This window comes from Herpailurus yagouaroundi, unplaced genomic scaffold (assembly GCF_014898765.1).
Source record: "Herpailurus yagouaroundi ecotype Mexico unplaced genomic scaffold, PumYag 181, whole genome shotgun sequence".
Classification (NCBI taxonomy): domain Eukaryota; kingdom Metazoa; phylum Chordata; class Mammalia; order Carnivora; family Felidae; genus Herpailurus; species Herpailurus yagouaroundi.
This window is the reverse complement of record NW_024412412.1, coordinates 13993564-14012807: the sequence shown is the minus strand read 5'-3', so window position 1 is coordinate 14012807 and position 19244 is coordinate 13993564. Positions and strand designations below refer to the sequence as shown.

Genomic DNA, 19244 nt, shown 5'->3' with positions numbered 1-19244 from the left:
TGTGTGTGTGTGTGTGTGTGTGTGTGTGTGTATACATATAAGTCAAACTTTAACAACAATAAAAAGAAAATGAAACAAAAGCCACTGGAAAAAACTGTACGATATATTTATGAAACATATTACCCCGAGATACACATATTAGATAAAAATACAAAAGGTCAATGCTAGATCCCTATAAGTAATTAAAATAGGCCAGTAAATTGCCATATGGCCCAGCAATTCCACTCACAGGTATTTACCCAAGGAAAATGAAAACATATGTTCACGCAAACACTTGTGTAGTAGTGTTCATACTACTCATAATAGCCAGAAAGTGGAAACAACCCAAATAAACACCAATTAATGAATGGATGAAACTGGTATATCTGTACAATGGAACATTATTCAGCAATAAAAAGGAATTAAGTACTAATATATGCTACAACATGGATGAACGTTGAAAACATTATGCTAGGTGTAAGAACCCAGTCACAAAGACCATATAGTATATGATTCCATTTATGTGAAATGTTCAGAATGGATAAATCTGGAGACAGAAAATAAATTAGTTGTTGCTTGGGCTTGTGGGTGGAGAAGAAAGGTCTGGGGAATGGGTAGGAACTGCTAATAAGCACAGGGTTCCTTTTGGGGGAAACCAAAATGTTCTAAAATTAGATTGTGGCTAAAGGTATACAATTATGAGTTTATTGAAACCCAGTTGAAGCTCTGTTATGTGTATACATCTTTAGGGTTATGTGCACACATATTTATGTCCTTTGATGAACGGATTTATTAGTATAAAATCCTTGGTAATACTATCCTGTTCTAAAGTTGACTTTGATGTTAATATGGCAACTGCAACTTTCTATTTCCATTTTCATGGTAGATATTTTTCATTCCTTTCATTTTTAACTTATCTGGGCCCTCATATTTAAAATAGCTCTTTTGCAGCCATCATAAAGTTGGGTCTTATTTTAACCATTCTGATCATTTCTGCCTTTTAATTGGAGAGTGTACACCATTTACATTTAGTGTGATTATTGACACAGTTGGGTTTAAATCTACTATATTTGTTTTCTACTTGTCACATACATTCTTTTATCCTTTCTACCTCTATTCCTTCCTTGTTTTGGAGTAACTAACTTTTTTATGATTCCATTTTATTTCCACTATTAGTAATAACTCTAAAATCTCTGTATTTTCTCAGTGGTTATTCTAGGGCAGAGATCAGCAAATGACAGCTTGTGGGTCAAACACACCCTGTGGCCTAATTTTTTATGGCTCATGACTTAACCATGGTTTTCATGTTTTTAATAATTTCCCCCAAAACTGAAAAGAAAACCTAGGGCAGAGACTGTATGTGGCCTTCTCTATCAGTTTTCTGTTGCTGCAGAACAAACTACCACAAAATTGGCTGCTTAAAATTACACTCATTTAATAGCTCAAGCAAGGTCTAGCTTGTGAGTTCTCTGTTCAAAGTATCAGAAAACTGAAATTGAGGTGTCAACCAGGCTGAGTTCTCACATACGGAAGCTCTGGGGAAAAATTCAGTCCTAATTACATTCTTGCTATTGGCTGAATTTAATTCCCATGGCTCCATAAAGGACTGAGAGTAAGTTTCCTCACTGGCTATCAGCAAACGTCACTTTCAGGTCCTTTCCCTGTGGGTTCCTCCATCCTGAATACAGAAATGGTGCATTAAATGCCTGTTGTATTTTGAACATCTGACTTCCTTCTCTATAACCAGCTACAGAAATGCTCTGTTTTTTAAATTTTATCATTTTACTTTATTTCATCATGATATGTGTACTCTTTAATCCCTATCCCCTATTTCCTCCATCCGCCTGCCCCGCGCCCCCCCCCCCCCCCCCCCCGCCCCATCTCCTCTCTGGTAACCGCGTTTGTTCTCTACAGTTAAGAGTCTGTTTCTCTCTCTCTCTGTCTCTGTCTCCCTTTAGAAATGCTCTGTTTTTAAAGGACTCATGTCATTCTTTCCAGCCCACCAGGATGATCTTCCCATTTTTTTTTTAAATTTTTTTTTTCAACGTTTTTTATTTATTTTTGGGACAGACAGAGACAGAGCATGAACGGGGGAGGGGCAGAGAGAGAGAGAGACACAGAATTGGAAACAGGCTCCAGGCTCCAAGCCATCAGCCCAGAGCCTGACGCGGGGCTCGAACTCACGGACCGCAAGATCGTGACCTGGCTGAAGTCGGACGCCTAACCGACTGCGCCACCCAGACGCCCCAATCTTCCCATTTTTAAGTTAAATATGCCATATAACATAACTTAATCACGAAAGTAAGATCCACCATATTCAGCTTGGAGATTACGTAGAGTATATACTATCACCAGGGAAGGTGGGAAAACAGGAAATCAAAGAGGATACCTTATAATTTTGCTTAACATTTCTCAAAATCTGATTTTTAACTATTTGGATATTTATAAAAAAAAGTTTTGGCCACTCCTGCCTTAGTGTATAAAATATACAGACTATCTGCAAATAGTAGTATATTTCTTACGTGCCTTGTGACAATATCAGTTTCTTTTCCCCCAACCTTTGCGATATCCTGTATTTTGCTTCTAAATATTTCATAAACCCCATCACATATTTTTATTATGTTTGTTTAAATAAGCAAATATACTTAAAAAGACTTTAAATTACTAAAAAGTCTTCTAGTCACACACTTACTTACTATTGCCTACATTTTTCATTACTTTATAGAGATCCAAATTTCCATATGGTATAGTTCTCTCCCTACTTGAAGAAATTCCCTTTAACATTTAGTATATTACAGTTCTAAAGGCAATCAATTCTCACAGAATTTGTGTCTGAAGAGATTCTTTACCTTACCTTCTCTTAAAAAAATTTTGTGGTAAAATATACATATGATAAAATTCACCTTTTAACCATTTTTATTTGTATTTATTTTTATTTTTTAATGTTTTTAATATTGAGAGAGAGAGAGAGAGAGAGAGAGAGAGAGAGAGAGAGCACTAGCAGGGGAGGGGCAGAGAGAGAGGGAGACACAGAATCTGAAGCAGGATCCAGGCTCTGAGCTGTCAGCACAGAGCCCAACACAGGACTCGAACCCATGTACTGCAAGATCATGACCTGAGCCGAAGTCCGACACTTACCTGACTGAGCCACCCAGGCGCCCCAACCTTTTAACCATGTTTAAGTGTACAATGTAGTGGTATTAAGGGCAACCATCATCACCAGTCATCTTCAGAATATCTTCGTCATCCCAAACTGAAACTCTGTACCCATTAAACACTAACTTCCCATTCTTCCCTCCCCCAGTCCCTAACAACTATTCTTTCTTTAAATTTGCCTATTCTAGGCACCTCCCATAAGGGGAATGATTACAGTATTGTTTTGTGTCTGGTTTATTTCACTAGGCATCATATTTTCAAAATTAATTCATGTTACAATATGTATCAGAATTTCATTCCTTTTTAAGGCTGAATAACACACACACACAAACATACACACACACTGTATTTGGTTTAGCCATTCATCTGCTGATGGATATACAAGTTGTGTAGTGGCTAATTTTGTGTGTCAACAAGGAGAATGTTTTTGAGTGACATTAACATTTAAATTAATGAACTGAGTATGCAGCTTTACCTCTATAATATGGGTGGGCCTCATCCAATCAGCTGAAGACTTGATTAGAACAAAAAGATGAGCTTCCCCAAGTAAGAGGGAATTCTCCAAGAGACTGCCTTTAGACTTCATGTGTACCACTGGCTCTCTTGGGTCTCCACCTGTAAGCTTTGCATAGGAACCACCTCTTTGGCCAGTCTACACTGCAGATTTGTATTTGCCAGTCTCCACAATCATGTGAACCAATTCTTATAATAAATCTCTTTCACACACACACACACACACACACACACACACACACTTAGTTTTGTTTCTCTGGAAAACTCTGACTAATACAGGTTGTTTCTACCTTTCAGCTATTGTGAATAATGTCACTATGGCCACTGGTGTACAAGAATCTGCTTGGGTACTCCTAGAAGCAGAACTGTTATTTCACATGGTAATTCTGTTTCTGAGCAACTGGTATACTGTTTTCCACAGTGGTTGGATCATTTTCCATCCCCACCAGCAATGCACAAGCATTCCAATTTCTCCGCATCCTCAGCAATACTGGTTTATTTTCCACTTTAGAAACAAAACCCAAAACCTCCTAATGGTGTGAGGTGATATCTCCATGTGGCTTTGATCTGCATTTCCCTAATGAATAGCAGTGTTGGTCATCTCTTCATATGCTTATGGAACATTTGCATCTCTTCTTGGGACACGAGTCTCTTAAGTCCCCTCTTAATTCCCGGGCCCATTTTTGAAGTGGGTTGTTTGTTTTTGCCTTCAGTTTTGAAAGATATTTTCATTAAGCATAGCAATCGAGGTTGCCATTTTTTCTTTTAGTATTAAGATATCACTCTACTGTCTTGTAGCTTGCATAGTTTCTGATGAGAAGTCTGTTCTGATTATCTTTGTTCCACTGTACGTAATGTGTTTAATGTTCCACTGTATGTAATGTGTTTAATTTCTATGGTTGCTTTTACGATTTTTTTTTCCTTATCACTGATTTTCAGCAATTTAATTATAATATACCCTGGTGTGATCTCTGTTTTTATTCTGCTTTGGAGTACCTACGGATTTATAGTTTTAATTTCTTTAAGTATTTTTTGTGATTTCTTCGTCCTGGCTCTTTAGTGGGGGCTCTAACATATACATTAGGCCATGTAAGATTGTATCAGAGGAAACTAATGCGCTGTTAAAGTTTTCTCAGGCTTTTTTCATCTGTGTAATTCATTTTGGATAGTTAACTAGTTAAGTGTCTTGTAATTCACTGATCTTACTTAGCATATAGGTTCTTCTCAACTAGTGTCATTTTTCACTTCTGAGATTGTATTTTTAGTCTACAAAACTTCTATTTTGATCTTTTTTTATATTTTTATTTCTCTCCTATTTTCCTCTACATTATTGAACAATTTGTATAATATATTTTAACATGTTTGCTTGCTAATTAAATAACAGCTGTCACTTCTTGTTTTTCTTACAAGTCATATTTTCTTGCTTCTTTGGTTGGCAATTTTTAAGAGCTTCATTGGTGTATAACCGGCATATAATAATGTGAGTGTGTTTAAACAATACACTTTGATAAGTGCTGACATGTATATACCCACAAAACCACCAACATAATCAAGATAAAGAATATAGCCATCATTCGCCTGAAAGCTTCCTCATGCCCCTTGGGGGGCCCTTCCTTCTCCCTCTCCTCACTAGTCTCATTTCCCAACGTGCATGGAAATTTTCGACTAGATGTTGGCCACTGTGCATTTTACACCATTGGTGCTGAATTCTGATGTATTCTTTTAAAGAGTGCTGGGCTTTAGTCTAGCACAGAGTTAAACTGTTTTAAATAAACGTGATCTGTTCAAGGCTCGCTTGTGGTTTCTGTTAGGGCAGCTCGAGAGCAGCCTTTAGTCTTAGACTAATGTGGTCCCACTACTGAGCTCTCTTTCTACTGCCCCATAGCGTATGAGGTCTCTCCATTCTGGCTCATAGAACACAAACTACTCCGAGCCCTACGAGCTCGGAGAATTGTTTGTCTTGCTGCTTTCCTTCCCCATTCTTGTCATATTTTATACCATGCTTAGTACTCAGAGATTTGAGGAGATCACATTGGAAGGCTCCAGAGCTTTTTCTTGTTCCTTCTCTCTCTGTAGCTCCTTCCTCTCTAGGATTCCCCACAAATTCCAGACGCTTCCACTTCACCGAACTTTATTCTTCTGTTTCTTCAGCTCAAGCACACAAGTAGACTATGTTTTAGACCTTCTCCCTCCACTGGAGATGATGTGATCTCAGGGCTCACCTATTCGGTTTCACTTCGGTAAGAGATTACGGTGTTCAACTGCCTGTTATCCAGTGTCTGAGAGCAGCTGTTTTATAGATGTTGTCCAGTTCTTTAATTGTCAGCTGTTAGAAGCCAATTCCTATAGCAGCTAATCCTTCCTGGGCTGTAACGAGCCATTTCGAGCTTTTTTTTTTTTTTCTTTTGCATTTTATTTATTTTTTTCAATATATGAAGTTTATTGTCAAATTGGTTTCCATACAACACCCAGTGCTCATCCCAACAGGTGCCCTCCTCAATACCCATCACCCACCCTCCCCTCCCTCCCACCCCCCATCAACCCTGAGTTTGTTCTCAGTTTTTAAGAGTCTCTTATGCTTTGGCTCCCTTCCACTCTAACCTCTTTTTTTTTTCCTTCCCCTCCCCCATGGGTTCCTGTTAAGTTTCTCAGGATCCACATAAGAGTGAAACCATATGGTATCTGTCTTTCTCTGTATGGCTTATTTCACTTAGCATCACACTCTCCAGTTCCATCCATGTTGCTACAAAGGGCCATATTTCATTCTTTCTCATTGCCACGTAGTACTCGATTGTGTATATAAACCACAATTTCTTTATCCATTCATCAGTTGATGGACATTTAGGCTCTTTCCATAATTTGAGCCATTTCGAGCTTTTAAAGGAGATTTGTGGGAGGGGTGCCTTGGTGGCTCAGTCGCTTGAGCGCCCGACTTTGGCTCAGGTCATGATCTCACGGTTTGTGGGTTCGAGCCCCGCGTCGGGCTTTGTGATGACAGCTTCAGATTCTTTGTCTCCTCTCTCTGCTCTTCCCCACTAGTGCACTCGCTCTCTCTCTCTCTCTCTCTCTCCCCAAAATAAAAACAAACATTAAAAATGTATGTGTATTAAAAGATAAAAGAGATTTGTATGATTCCAACAGCCTACAAAATATCTCCCTTTTGGACCTATCTCCTCAATCTTCCTTTCTCTCTCTAAAGGCACAAGATCTAAATCTGGTGTCCAATTGGCTAATCTCAAATCATGAAATTCTATTTTCCTACACCTTGAAGGAGCTCTCTGATTCTGGTTCTCTGATAAAGTAGAAACGGTTAGTACCATGTCTCCCACTCTCAACTCTAGAAATAAACATGCACATGAAAATGCTGAAGATTACAAAATGCATATAGTATAAATATGCTATTTATTTATGTGAACACATTAGGTCAATGTATTTATCGTGCATTTATCGAGAAAAAGTATCAGACTATAAGTACTAGTTTGAATATATTCATTGTAGTATCTTTATCACATACAGTTTCACAAACCTGAACTCCCACGGCCTTTCAAAAATGAGAGAATGAGTTTCCGGGCTTTACAGAATCATTTAAAATTGATCACTTATGAATTATCATTTTCCTGTCTGCCTGTGACTACATATTTTCTCATAAAAGAAGTTAATTGCATTTCATTTTATAAATTGCCGTCAGCATTACGGATGTAAGAATGTTTTTGAGTTAAGAGGGAGGAGATTGAAGGTCAGGGCCAGAGAGGCTGAGATGGTAGTTCATCTGGGTGAGAAGAAATGAAGCCTCTCCCCAACAGCACAGTGTCAATAAAGGATTTCTTTTCAAGTATGTATTACTTCGCTTGCTGGATGGCCCCTGTCAAAGCTAGAAAAGGAGACCAAAATCCTTAGAGAGAAAGAGAGAAAGAAAATATGATGAAATCAATGGATGTGACTAAGTGTTCCAGAGTCACTTTCCTCAAGGTCTGAATACGGTTTTCGAAAAAAGCACTCCTAGGTTATGAATTTTAATCACTTCAAGTTCCTAGCACGTCATCATAGAGACAACTATAATGTGGCTCTTGCATTCAGTAGAGTCCTCCTGCCTCCTTTTCTCTTTCAGTCTGCTCTCTCTCTTTCTGAAGGAATGTGAGTCAAGTCACATCATTCCTTTCGCTCACGATTTAGACCGGTGTACTATTTTCCAGCCCAGCACCGACTGCAGTGCAAATTCATTTCTGAACGTCCTGAAGGAACGAGAGCCTTGCCTAACGTACGGGCTGGTGCCAGAGGCCTCAGTACTGCTCCAGCTCCTTCAATATCCGGTAAATCACAGCTGGAAGAACTTGGGACGTCCGCTAAGTCTTAAATGTAGCATGACTATAAAGACACCTCCTGTGTCGGGTCGAAAGACAAGCCTTATCGGCAGCAATGTACATTCGCAGAAGGCATGTTTTTTTCTTCATCGGAAGCACACCGCTAGGATTTTTGTGTTAGTTACGTCGTTAGTTAAAGTGTAATAATTCGATGTTCACGTGAGTTAACTCTATCCACGGGAAGGGACAAATTGAACTTTAACTGCCATTCTTCTACATCTATGCACAAGATTACAAACAGGTAAGATTAGAGACGACTTTTCCGAGTCCATCACCGCTGCTAAAAATAATTCAAAGTGAATTCACGTTAACAATGTGGGAGTAAATATATTTGAGAACAAAATATAGTACACAGTTTTTAACAGAAGTGGCTCACTAACCAGCCATGTGTTTGGAGTGGAGTGTATATAATTTAACTAAAGGGGCCTTATTTATTTATTTATTTATTTATTTATTTATTTATTTATTTTTGCAAAAGTAAAAGTTGGATCACATAATATGTTATAGTGCTCAATAAATTTCTCAAATGCATTTGTATTTCTAGGGATTTTCTTTTATACTTCTAACATTTTACTTCACTTTAATAAACAACAGAAATAATTTAAAATTCACCTCCTATTTTCTCCACCAAATTTTCATCAACTCTCACCTATATGTAACTGGGAATATAAGTTTTGTGTGTGTGTGTTTATATGTTTAAATTTTATTATTATTAATTCCAGTGCAGTTAACATACAGTGTTATGTTCATTTCAGGTGTACAATATAGTAATTCAACAGTTGCATGCATTACTCAGTGCTCATCAAGACAAGTGGACTCTTAATCCCCATCACCTATTTCACCCCTCCCCTCTGGTAACCATCTATTTGTTCTCTCTAGTTAAAAGTCTGGGGTTTTTTGGTCTCTTTTTCTTCTTTGATCGTTTGCTTCTTAAATTCCACATATGAGTGAAATACTATGATATTTGTCTTTGTCTGACTTTGCTTAGCATTATTCTCTCTAGATGCATCCATGTTGCTTCAAATGGCAAGATTTCATTCATTTTTTATGGGTGAAAAAATATTCCACATGCACCGTATCTTCTTTATTCATTCATCTATCGATGGCCACTTGGGCTGCATCCATATATTTGCTATTATAAATAATGCCGCAATAAATATGGGGATGCATATCTCTCTCCAAGTTAATGTTTTGTATTCTTTGGGTAAACACCCAGTGGTGCAATTCCTGGATTTCTTTTTCTATTTTTCTTTTTTCTTTCTTTTTTTTTTTTTTTTTTTTTTTTTTTAGCTTTGAGGCATCTTATAAAAAGCTGGCACTCATATACGTAAACTAACAAGAACTTAAAATTCATCACACATTGACTTCATTTACTAGCTTGACTTTCTAGTCAATCTTTAGCTTCATTGACTTTGGCTGCTATATAAGGAGATCCTCCCTTGTCTGGATGATTTAAAAGCATAATTTGTCAATAAGCAGCTCTTATTTTTCCTTTATTAACAGTAGGGCTTACATCTACTATTAACGCTGCTTCTCGTTTTGTCACTTCAAACCCACCTCTCTGATATTCTCCATTGACGCAGATTTTGGTAGACTTCGGAAAGCTGGTCTTACTCGAGGCTCCACACGTTTCGTGGCTTGCACAACATAATGGCCTGTGAATCCTGCTGCGGCTACGGTCAGTCCAACTGCGACCGCTGTACTGGCAATGGCTGTGGCTCGGCGCCCCGGGCTCCACGCGGAGTGCAGTTCATCCCGGTCCAAAGCCACAGCCACCAATTCCACGCCTCTACCAGACAGTGAGGTGGCCACCACCAGTAGGCACAGAACCTGTTTTTAATTTTTTTAGAACCTCCATTACTGTCTTCCACAGTGGCTGCACCAGTTTGCATTCCCCCCAACACTGCATGAGGGTTCCTTTCTTTCCATATTCTCGCCAACACCTGTTTCTTGTGTTTTTTATTTTAGCCACTCTGACAGGTATGCGTTGACATATCCCTGTGGTTCTCATTTGATTTCCCTGATGATAGTGATGTTAAGCATCTTTTCAAGTGTCTGTTGGCCATCTGGATGTCTTCTTTGGAGAAATGTCTGTTCATGTCTTCTGGCCATTTTTGAATTGGTTTGTTTGCTTTTTTGAGTTGTACAACTTCTTTATATATTTTGGACACGAACCCTTTATTGGATATGTCATTTGCAAATGTCTTCTCTCATTCACTAGGTTGTCCTTTAGTTTTGTTGTTTCCTTTGCTGTGCAGAAGCTTTTTATCTTGATGTAGTCCGATAGTTTATTTTTGCTTATGTTTCCCTTGCCTCAGGAGACATATCTGAAAAGATGCTGCTATGATTTTTCTAGGAATTTTATGGTTTCAGTTCTCATATTTAGGTCTTGAATTCATTTTGAGTTATTCTTTGTGTATGGTGTAAGAAAATGTCCAGTTTTGTTCTTTTGCATAGAGCTGACCAGTTTTCCCAGCACAATTTGTTGAAGAGACTATCTTTTCCCCATTGCATATTCTTGCCTCCTCTGTTGAAAATTAATTGATCATATAATTGTGGGTTTATTTCTGGGCTTTCTACTCTGTTCCATTGATCTATGTGTCTATTTTTATGTCAGTACCATACTGTTTTGATCACTACAGCTTTGTAATATAACTTGAAGTTTGGAATTATGACACTTCCAGCTTTGTTTTTGTTTTTTTCTTTTGTCATGATTGCTTTGGCTGTTCAGGGTCTTTTGTGGCTCCATACAAATTTTAGGACTGTTTGCTCTAGCTCTCTGAAAAATGTTGGTATTTTCATAGAGACTGCATTAAATGTGTAAATTGCTTGGGTAGTTTAGACATCTTAACCATATTGTTCCTCTAATCCATGAGCGTGGAATGTCTTTCCATTTCTTTTTGTTGTCTTCAATTTCTTTGATTAATGTTTTATAGTTTTCAGCGCACAGACCTTTTATTTCATCGATGACATTCATTCCTAGGTATTTTGTTTTTTTCGGTACAATTGTACATGGGATTGATTCCTTAATTTCTCTTTTTGCTGCTTCATTATGAGTGTACAGAAATGCGACAGATTTCTGTATACTGATTTTGTATCCTGCAACCTTACTGAATTCATTTATCAGTTCTGGTAGTTTCTTGGTGGACTCTGGCATTTCCTACATGTAGTATTATGTCATCTGCAAATGGTGAAGGTTCTACTTCTTCCTTACCAGTTTGGATGGCTTCTATTTCTCTTTGTGGTCTGACTGCTGTGGCTAGGACTTCTAGTACTGTGTTGAATAAAAGTGTGTTTAACAAAGGACATCCTTGTTTTGTTCCTGACTTTAGGGGGAAAGCTCTCAGTTTTTCACCACTGAGTCCAATGTTAGCTGTGGGTTTTTCCTATCTGGCCTTTATTGTGTTGAGGTATGTTTCCTCTAACCTACTTCGTTGAGAGTTTTTACCATGAATGTATGTTATGGAGTATAAGTTCTTTAAAATATCAGCTGAATTTAAAGTTTTAGCTTGTATGAGATATTCCATTCTCTATACCAAGAAGGCTATGGTCTAAGTATCTATTATGAATAAAGTAAATAGTATTTTTTTCCCAGTTTCCTGAGAAATAGCTGACTTCCCTGTAGAAATAATAAATTCTGCAGTAAAAAGTTTTTACGTTCCTCTTCCCAAGAAAGATTTTCTCGTACCATTAAATGACACCTCTAAAACTCATGAGTATATTAATAAAAAGCATGAACTTACTTATTTCTCCATTTCAATAATGAGGAATAAGATGTCAAGAAGTACTATTATCCCTTGACCAAGGGGGAAAAGAAAACCCAATCATCACCAATACCTACGACCTAAAACAGATGTTTTAGATAGATGTTCCTAAGCACCTAGCTCCCCAATACTTGACCAACTAGCTCTAATTCAGTAAAACAAGTGCACAACATCTACTTACACCATTACATCAAGATAATGAAGCATGACGCTAGTGTTTGGCTATGCCTGAACAACTGTTGGTGATCAAAAATGCAGGCAGGTACTTGAGACCCCAAAGCAAGGAAGAGTTAGTTCATTCATGAGTTATTATTTCCGTGGCATCAGCTTGGGACAGGGACTAACAGACACAGGGATTTCTAAAGCGGAGGCAAGCCAAGAAGGGCCAAGTTACCAACATCTATGAGACTCTGCCAAGTCACCCATCCACCTCCGGATGGCGGGGGCATTCCAAAAGGGCTACCTGGCCAAAATGTGCACAAACAGCAGAGCGAGGGCACCATGTGATTCACAGTGTTCAGACCATGACAGTAGCAGCATAGACCACAAGGGCCAATTTGCTGTGGGAGTGCTTATAAAAAAGGCATTTACACTGACAGGAAGTGTTAAACTATTCACAAACGACAAAGACGAAGACAGTCATTTCTGATCTCCCACATTCCAGCTGGTTATTAATGTCTTACACCCTCTTCTGGAGGGAAGTGCTTTCTTGAGGCGGGCACTCTCTTATAGCTCATTTTTGTGGCCTCACAGTGATTAAATACATATATGAAATACAGACTGCTGATAGTAAGAGTACATCAAACCTGGGGCAAGATAAGCTTTATCTAAGAGGGCCAGCCACATTAGGAGACAGGTCTGGGGAATGTGACCACTTGGGGTCTCCTGGGATCCCCCAATTCCAATGGGGCTTCATTTCCTTCTAAATGGTTTATGTGGATGAGATATCCTACATGCGTTTGCTTTTAAATCTTCTCTTTGGTTTACATCTTTCCTAAAAGGAAAAAATGGAACACTATTCCTCACGTAATATTCCATTTACAACGTGTTTTACAAAGATAAGAACTGTGAAAAACTGTTAAAATTTCAAAGGGCAATCATAAGTGATAATTTCCTGAGAAGTGCATAGCTCAAGTGAGTGCTGAAGTTTACGAAGAGTAAATTGGAAAAAATATCCTCATTTCCATTTTTTAGGTAAGGTATCTAGCCAAGCAGATCACAGAAATGTGTAGACACAGGACTGAGGTACAACAACAAGGCATCTGACCAGCCATCGCATGATATTCTCAAGAAACGTACAGACGAATATGGTGGGCTGACGGAGTAAAGGGTCAGTGATACACTGGACGGATGTTTATGGCAGAATGACACAGAACACTTCTATTAATCATTTCATAAATTAAACCAAGAAATCCAAACTGAAGGGAGATACAGCTTCTAAGAATACAAACTGTTTTCACGCTCTTCCTCTGAGAACAAATAGAAAAGTTGTGAGAAAAAACAAAACAAAAACAAAACATCTACATGAAGACACGGGAGAACTACCAAGGCAGCAGGACTTTGTGCTAAAGACTCAAAAGGTAAGGAAAGCTCATAGTCAGGATCCAGACTAGGCGATGTTTTTCCTTTTGAAGCATTTGTGTGCACAACAGAGAGGCTGAAAAGGTGGGAGAAGACAGTGACTGAAGCCACAAGTACAGAGCTATTATCGATCCCATAGAGGTGACAGGTTCAGGGGAGAGATTTGGAGTTTGACCTCAGTCGAGCAGAAGGGGCCCTCATAAACGTTCTCAAATTTCAGTTGGGATTTTGAAGAGCTCTGCCCTAAGAGAAAGGGTAGACGGGAAATAGACCCGCTCTTAGAAGAAGAATGAAGCCCAGATTTCAGATAGCTTGACCCGAGACGGATTTATAATTATCGGCCCCTGGCCTAACTGCCCATGAGAAGCAAAACTGAATCCTCACTGAAGGATGACAATTTCATCCCAAAGTTCAAATTATCCTTATACTTCTTCATTCATAATACATGGCTCTTAATAAAAAGTAAGCAGCGATACGAAGCTTGCCCAAATAGTGAGCAAAAGTCATGAGAAACAAACAGACCACACTGAAGAATCCAACGTATAGGAAATCTAGACACTGTATTAACAAAGATGTGGAGCTTAAAAGCAACGGATTATTTTGTTCAAAAACCTACATATCAGTGTGCAGAATGTGGGCAAGTAACTAGAAATAAAAAATACTCCAATAGAAATTTTAGAACTGAAAAAGACACAGTGGAGAATTAAGCTGAAATCAGTGTAAAGAAAAGAAAAAAAAAGGTAAGAAAATCCTCAACTGTTTAAAAATTAATACCCTTATATGAGAAATCATAAAGAGTTAGAAAATATTTTGAACTGATAATAAAAATACAAAGTTCAAAACCTGGGGGATGAATGCAGAAGCTATGTGTAAAAAGTAGTTTAAACCTTAAGGGCAGGTATCAGGAAATTAGAAGGCCCGAAGCCCTTTGTCAGCAAGTGCTAAGTTGAAGCATGTGTGTTTTCCGATACGGCAAGTCCTCTCCGAGTTTCACAACAAATGAAAACGTGTACTTATGTGCACCAAAAGACATGCATCACAGAAAGGTATTTTTTTTAATTACCGGAAATCGGAATAAATGCTAACGTACATCGGTAGTTGGACGAGATACAGAAATCAGGGTGTGCAGACAAAAGTGGGATGCTTTAACGCAGTAAAGGCTAACGTGGATGAATCTCGAAATGTTCCTTCAAGGGAAGCCATTCATGATACGTACGGTAACATTCCCGTTCTACAAAATTCAAAGCGAGCAAGCAAAAAATTCCCCTACCACGTTGAGGCGGCCAGTGTTACCTTTCGGGAGAAGGACAGCATCGATGCAGGGACGCAGTGGGGGCTTCTGGAGTCATGATAATAATCTACTTCGTGACCTACGTCCTGGTTGCATGAAAGCAGTTACTTGACGAACGGTCTTTCAGACTCCAAACATCAAGGATACACAAGGTCTGGCCTTAGCAGCAGTTCGGTCAAAAAGATTTAAGGTAAAGATCAGGAAACAAAGCCATGAGGCAGTGTGAGGAACGAGTGAAGTCTGACCGAGAGAAGGGATGATGTGGGAACACGATCTGTGGGCACCTGTAAGTACCGGCTTGTCCAACGGGAGGGCAGTTACCCTCAGCTCTGGAAGACGCTTTCCAGCATGGTCAGGGAAGGTTACAGAGACTCAAATTTTGATTTAATACACTAAATATTCTAAGTCTATTGTAACGTCACATTAGTGTACATTAAATAAGTACATTTAACATACTGGGTGCGTATAATACACGTAACACGATGCAGGTAATAACAATCGCCGAGTAACGGAACACACGGTCTCTCCAACAAGGACGGTCTCGGGCACTGAACGTGGTAACAAAGGCAGAATGGCCAGCTTCCAGGAAAAAGTGGAGGACGTTCCTGCCAGATCACTAAAGCCCTCTCCGTCACCCTCAGATTCGATGCCTATGTTAAACATAGAACCATGATAAAGAAAAACCTTACCCTTAATCGCGTAGTGGAGATCTCTGCTTTTAAAATATCGGGATCATACTTAGTGCTGGATGAAGATCCTGAGAATACTTTTCAAAGAGAAAAAAGAAAAAAAAAAAAAGAACTTTTACCAGTTGTAGAACTAGCTCTCAGCTTGGAATTTACAAACTCTAAAAACGAGATTTACATGCTTTTGTGGATACTTACTTTATAACTCCTTTATTGTCATTCATCAGACACCTAAATATAAAAAGTAGTCTTCAAACCTTTATACTTTTTTTAAAAAAAACTCAAGAAAGAGGAATGCCTTAAAGACCATGGAGCCTACTGGTTTCTGGATTTCACACCTATGTACGAACTCTCAGAGGACCTTCCTGTGCACACGGTTTGTCAGAGCTGTGCGTTACCCAGAAACCGGTAATTTAAGCAGAACTTCTGAGCCGCTCACATCAAAACTGCTTCTTTAAACAAACCAGCTCCAGGCGATCCATTTCTGAGATGTAAGCGGGTGATCGACAGAAAACTTCATTCCAGACAACAGTTCTAGCTCCTCCCGCTAAAATATTGTACAAGAGCAGCAAAAGGGGCCGAAATATTTGCCTTGACCCGCAGAGGTAAACATTAACTCATAAATAAATAAAAGGCAATCAGGCAGAGGAGTGAAAACCACCAGGGATTGATGATCCACAAATGAGGGAGGGACTGCTGCCTGGACGGGGGGGAGGGGACTTGCTGAGAAGTCTGCGGGGTACCCTCGCCCTCTCTCCTGACTTCCGGGGACTTTTTCTGCCTAGGAAGGGACAGGCCTCAACAGGCAACTCCAGCGAAACGCAGGTGGCCTTCTCTTAGCTACACTTTGGTCCCCATTCTCACAGTCTGGACAGCCACACTGCACTTACAGCTTGTGTGAGAACTTGACTTCTCCTTATAGGCATCATTTAATCGTACATATTCATCGAGGGCCAGGGCCAGTCTTTGCTCCTTCACGTGGTACAGCTCCTTCTGTGTCCTGAGAGCATCCTGGGCCACCGAGAGATAGTCCTTGAGCATCTTCTCCTGTTCCCCCCTCCACTGTTTCCGTGGATCTTCAATCTGTGTGGTTTCTGAAAATATACCAGGTGGGTTATTGTTTAGAATTTAATGATTTTTTTTTTTTGGATTATTTAAGCTTTAAAAAAAAAAAATTATCAGCTTTAAGTCTTATATACTCTAGGCAATTTGTTGGTTATTTGTGAAGTGACTTCTCCAGAAATCTGATACAAGTTTTATTTATCCGCAGGGCTCCCCACAGTCCACTCCCTTTCAGATCGTTAACACTGTATCCTCACTGGGAAGCCATCCTACACCAAGTTGCCAAAGTCGGCTTCCTTAGCTGGGGTCCCGCCATTCCTCTCAAGAATTCTCTGGCTCCCCAACACCTACAGAATAAAAGCCAAGCTATTTATGCCAGCATTCAAGGCCCTGTGTGATCTGAACCCAATCTGCTTCCCACGGTGCATGTTTCCATTTACTTAATCCGGGACGCCATGTTGCCCTCTACATCAGCGCTACTCAGAGTCTCTGCGGGCAGACTACACGGGTCCCCGAACTCTCTCACACGTCCACTGCAAAAAGTAGAGAAGTCACGAGGAAACATTTTGAAATCTTCATAGCAATTTTATATAGTTACTGTATAGTGATGACTCTAATAATATTGGGGCTTGCATTTTCTACTTTCTTTTCCCTTTTTCAAGGAATTCATTTCCACTGTACTTTACAAAAATATCTGTCATTCCACAGTGGGTTTGACATTTAAAAACAAGCCCAACACAGAAGCCAAAAAGCCAAACCAAAGCCTGGTCCTGGTTGAAGAACACTCTACGGCCCGGTTCTTGGTTCTGCAGTTTTGGATACTAGAATCGCCCAGAGAGCGCTTACAAAAAGAAAATCCCAGCCCATTAGAGTTTCTGTGGGCAGAACCCAAGCAATGGCGGGTTTCAAAGTTCCACGAGAGAGTCCACGAACCCCTCTGCAATGGCCCACACGCTGCCTTCTCCACGAAATTATCCAAACGATCCAATCTCGAGCTTGCCCAAACTTGCCCGCCCTGCCTCGCCCATTCCTCCCCACGGAAACCGCAAAGAAGGTTCTGGCCAGCGCGCTCTCCTTCGCTCCTCCTGCCTCCTGACCGAACCAGGGGCTTCCCCCTGTGGCCCTGCAAGCATGGACAGGGGGACTGTGGTACAACTTCCTTCCATGGCACCGACCTCCCTGTGCTGACAGGCAGTCACCTCTCTGACTAATTCAATCAGTTACCGCCAAAACAGGTGTGTCAAAACGGGTCTGCCGCTGTATGAATACGAGAACCTGTTCCCGACCAATTAGGACAGGAAAAGTAATTTGTTAATTTGCTGGAATGTTCCATGACACGTGCTGTTTAAGATGTTTTGCGTGTGAAGCTCAATCTTCCGGCACCCCAACTCAGTATTACTGGTTGGCCCCGGAGGCTGCAGTAAGTCAAAACCCAGACAGTGATATGAGGGGATCTGACGTGGACCACGAGAACCTCTAGGGGCCAGGCTGGTTCTGGAAACGTCTAACTGATGTGGTGTCTGGGGATAAGGGATAACACTAAACTGGAGTGGTTCAGCTATGAACCCTGGGTCCCCTTAGGGCTTAGAGAGTCTTTGGATGATTTACAAAACGGCCTGAGTTAGCCAGACACATTGCAGCCACTGACTCGGGCCTAGAATCTTTGCTTCACGATCACTGGTACAAAAAGTTGAGCGTCCACTAAAGTAGTATTTTGAACTCTCATTTTGCTTTAAAGTTTCGTTTGGTTTATTTATTTTGAGAAAGTAAAAGAGGAGTGCAAGCAGGGGTGGGGCCGAGAGACAAGGAGAGACAGAGAATCTCAAGCAGGCTCTGCACTGCCAGCATGGAGCCTCGATGTGGGGCTCCATACTGGAACCGTGAAATCGTGACCTGGGCCGAATCCAAGAGTTGGATGCTTAACCGATTGAGCCACCCAAGTGTCCCCTGAGCTCTAATTTTTAAAGACGTAAATATTCCAACATGCAAAAGAGGCATATTTCATGTAATTATGAGAAAAAAAACCATGCTGGAGTCAATGTCTAAAGAGATGTAGGAGGGGACAGTCCTGGTTGGACAGCCCCTCCAGCCCAGAATCCTCAAGGACATCATCACGGTGGGGCAGCCCAGCCACCTTGGAGAAGAAGGAGAACGGGCAGCTGTCAGCTAATTAAGAGCCTAAACTTCTCTTTTTTCTTTTTCTTTTTTTACATTTATTTTTGAGAGACAGAGAGAGACAGAGTACAAGTGGGGGAAGGGCAGAGAGAGGAGGAGGTACAGAATCCGAAGCAAGCTCCAGGCTCTGAGCTGTCAGCACAGAGCCCGACGCGAGGCTCGAACTCACAAACCGTGAGATCATGACCTGAGCTGAAGTTGGAGGCTTAACCTACTGAGCCACCCAGGCGCCCCAAGAGCCTAAACTTCTCAATTGACGATATTCATTACAACTCAGGTCTCCGGCTATCCAAGCATTTCCAACATGTAAACGCCATCTGACTCAAAGTCCAGAACTCATCCTCTAACGAATGGGAATTTATGGTCTTAGAAAAGTTTTCCCTATTGTGGATGACCTGTAATAATCCTCACCTCCTCATATTCCTGACCCTTGAATACGGGCTAGACCTAGTAATCTGCTTCTAATGAGTACAACAGGGATGTCACTTGGGACTAGATTACAAAAGGCCGTGCGGGCCACCTTGTGCGTGCCCTCCCTCCCTGGCTCCTGGCTTTCCTTCCGTGGTGAAGCAAACTGCCATGTCGTAAGCTGTGCTATGGAGAGGCCCACGTGACAAGAAATGAGGGGGGCCGCTGGCCCACAGCCAACAAGGAACTGAATCCTGACAACCACCAC

General features: G+C 40.4%; 1 protein-coding gene and 1 pseudogene across 3 annotated transcripts in view; both read right to left on the bottom strand.

Moving 5' to 3' along the window:
• The window catches only part of WWC2 (WW and C2 domain containing 2), a 202070-nt gene that overhangs the window by 82623 nt on the left and 100203 nt on the right, over positions 1–19244 (bottom strand). For 2 of the 3 annotated variants that reach the window (XM_040489881.1, XM_040489880.1), the window contains exons 3-4: positions 16222–16425; positions 15335–15411 (exon numbers count right to left, since the gene is read on the bottom strand). In XM_040489881.1, the coding sequence (XP_040345815.1) occupies positions 15335–15411; positions 16222–16425 (281 nt within the window). Of the gene's footprint in view, positions 1–15334; positions 15412–15529; positions 15563–16221; positions 16426–19244 lie in introns of those variants that run through there. The other variant, XM_040489882.1, reaches the window with a different exon arrangement.
• On the bottom strand, positions 9271–14668 carry LOC121039932 (mitochondrial import inner membrane translocase subunit TIM14-like; annotated as a pseudogene).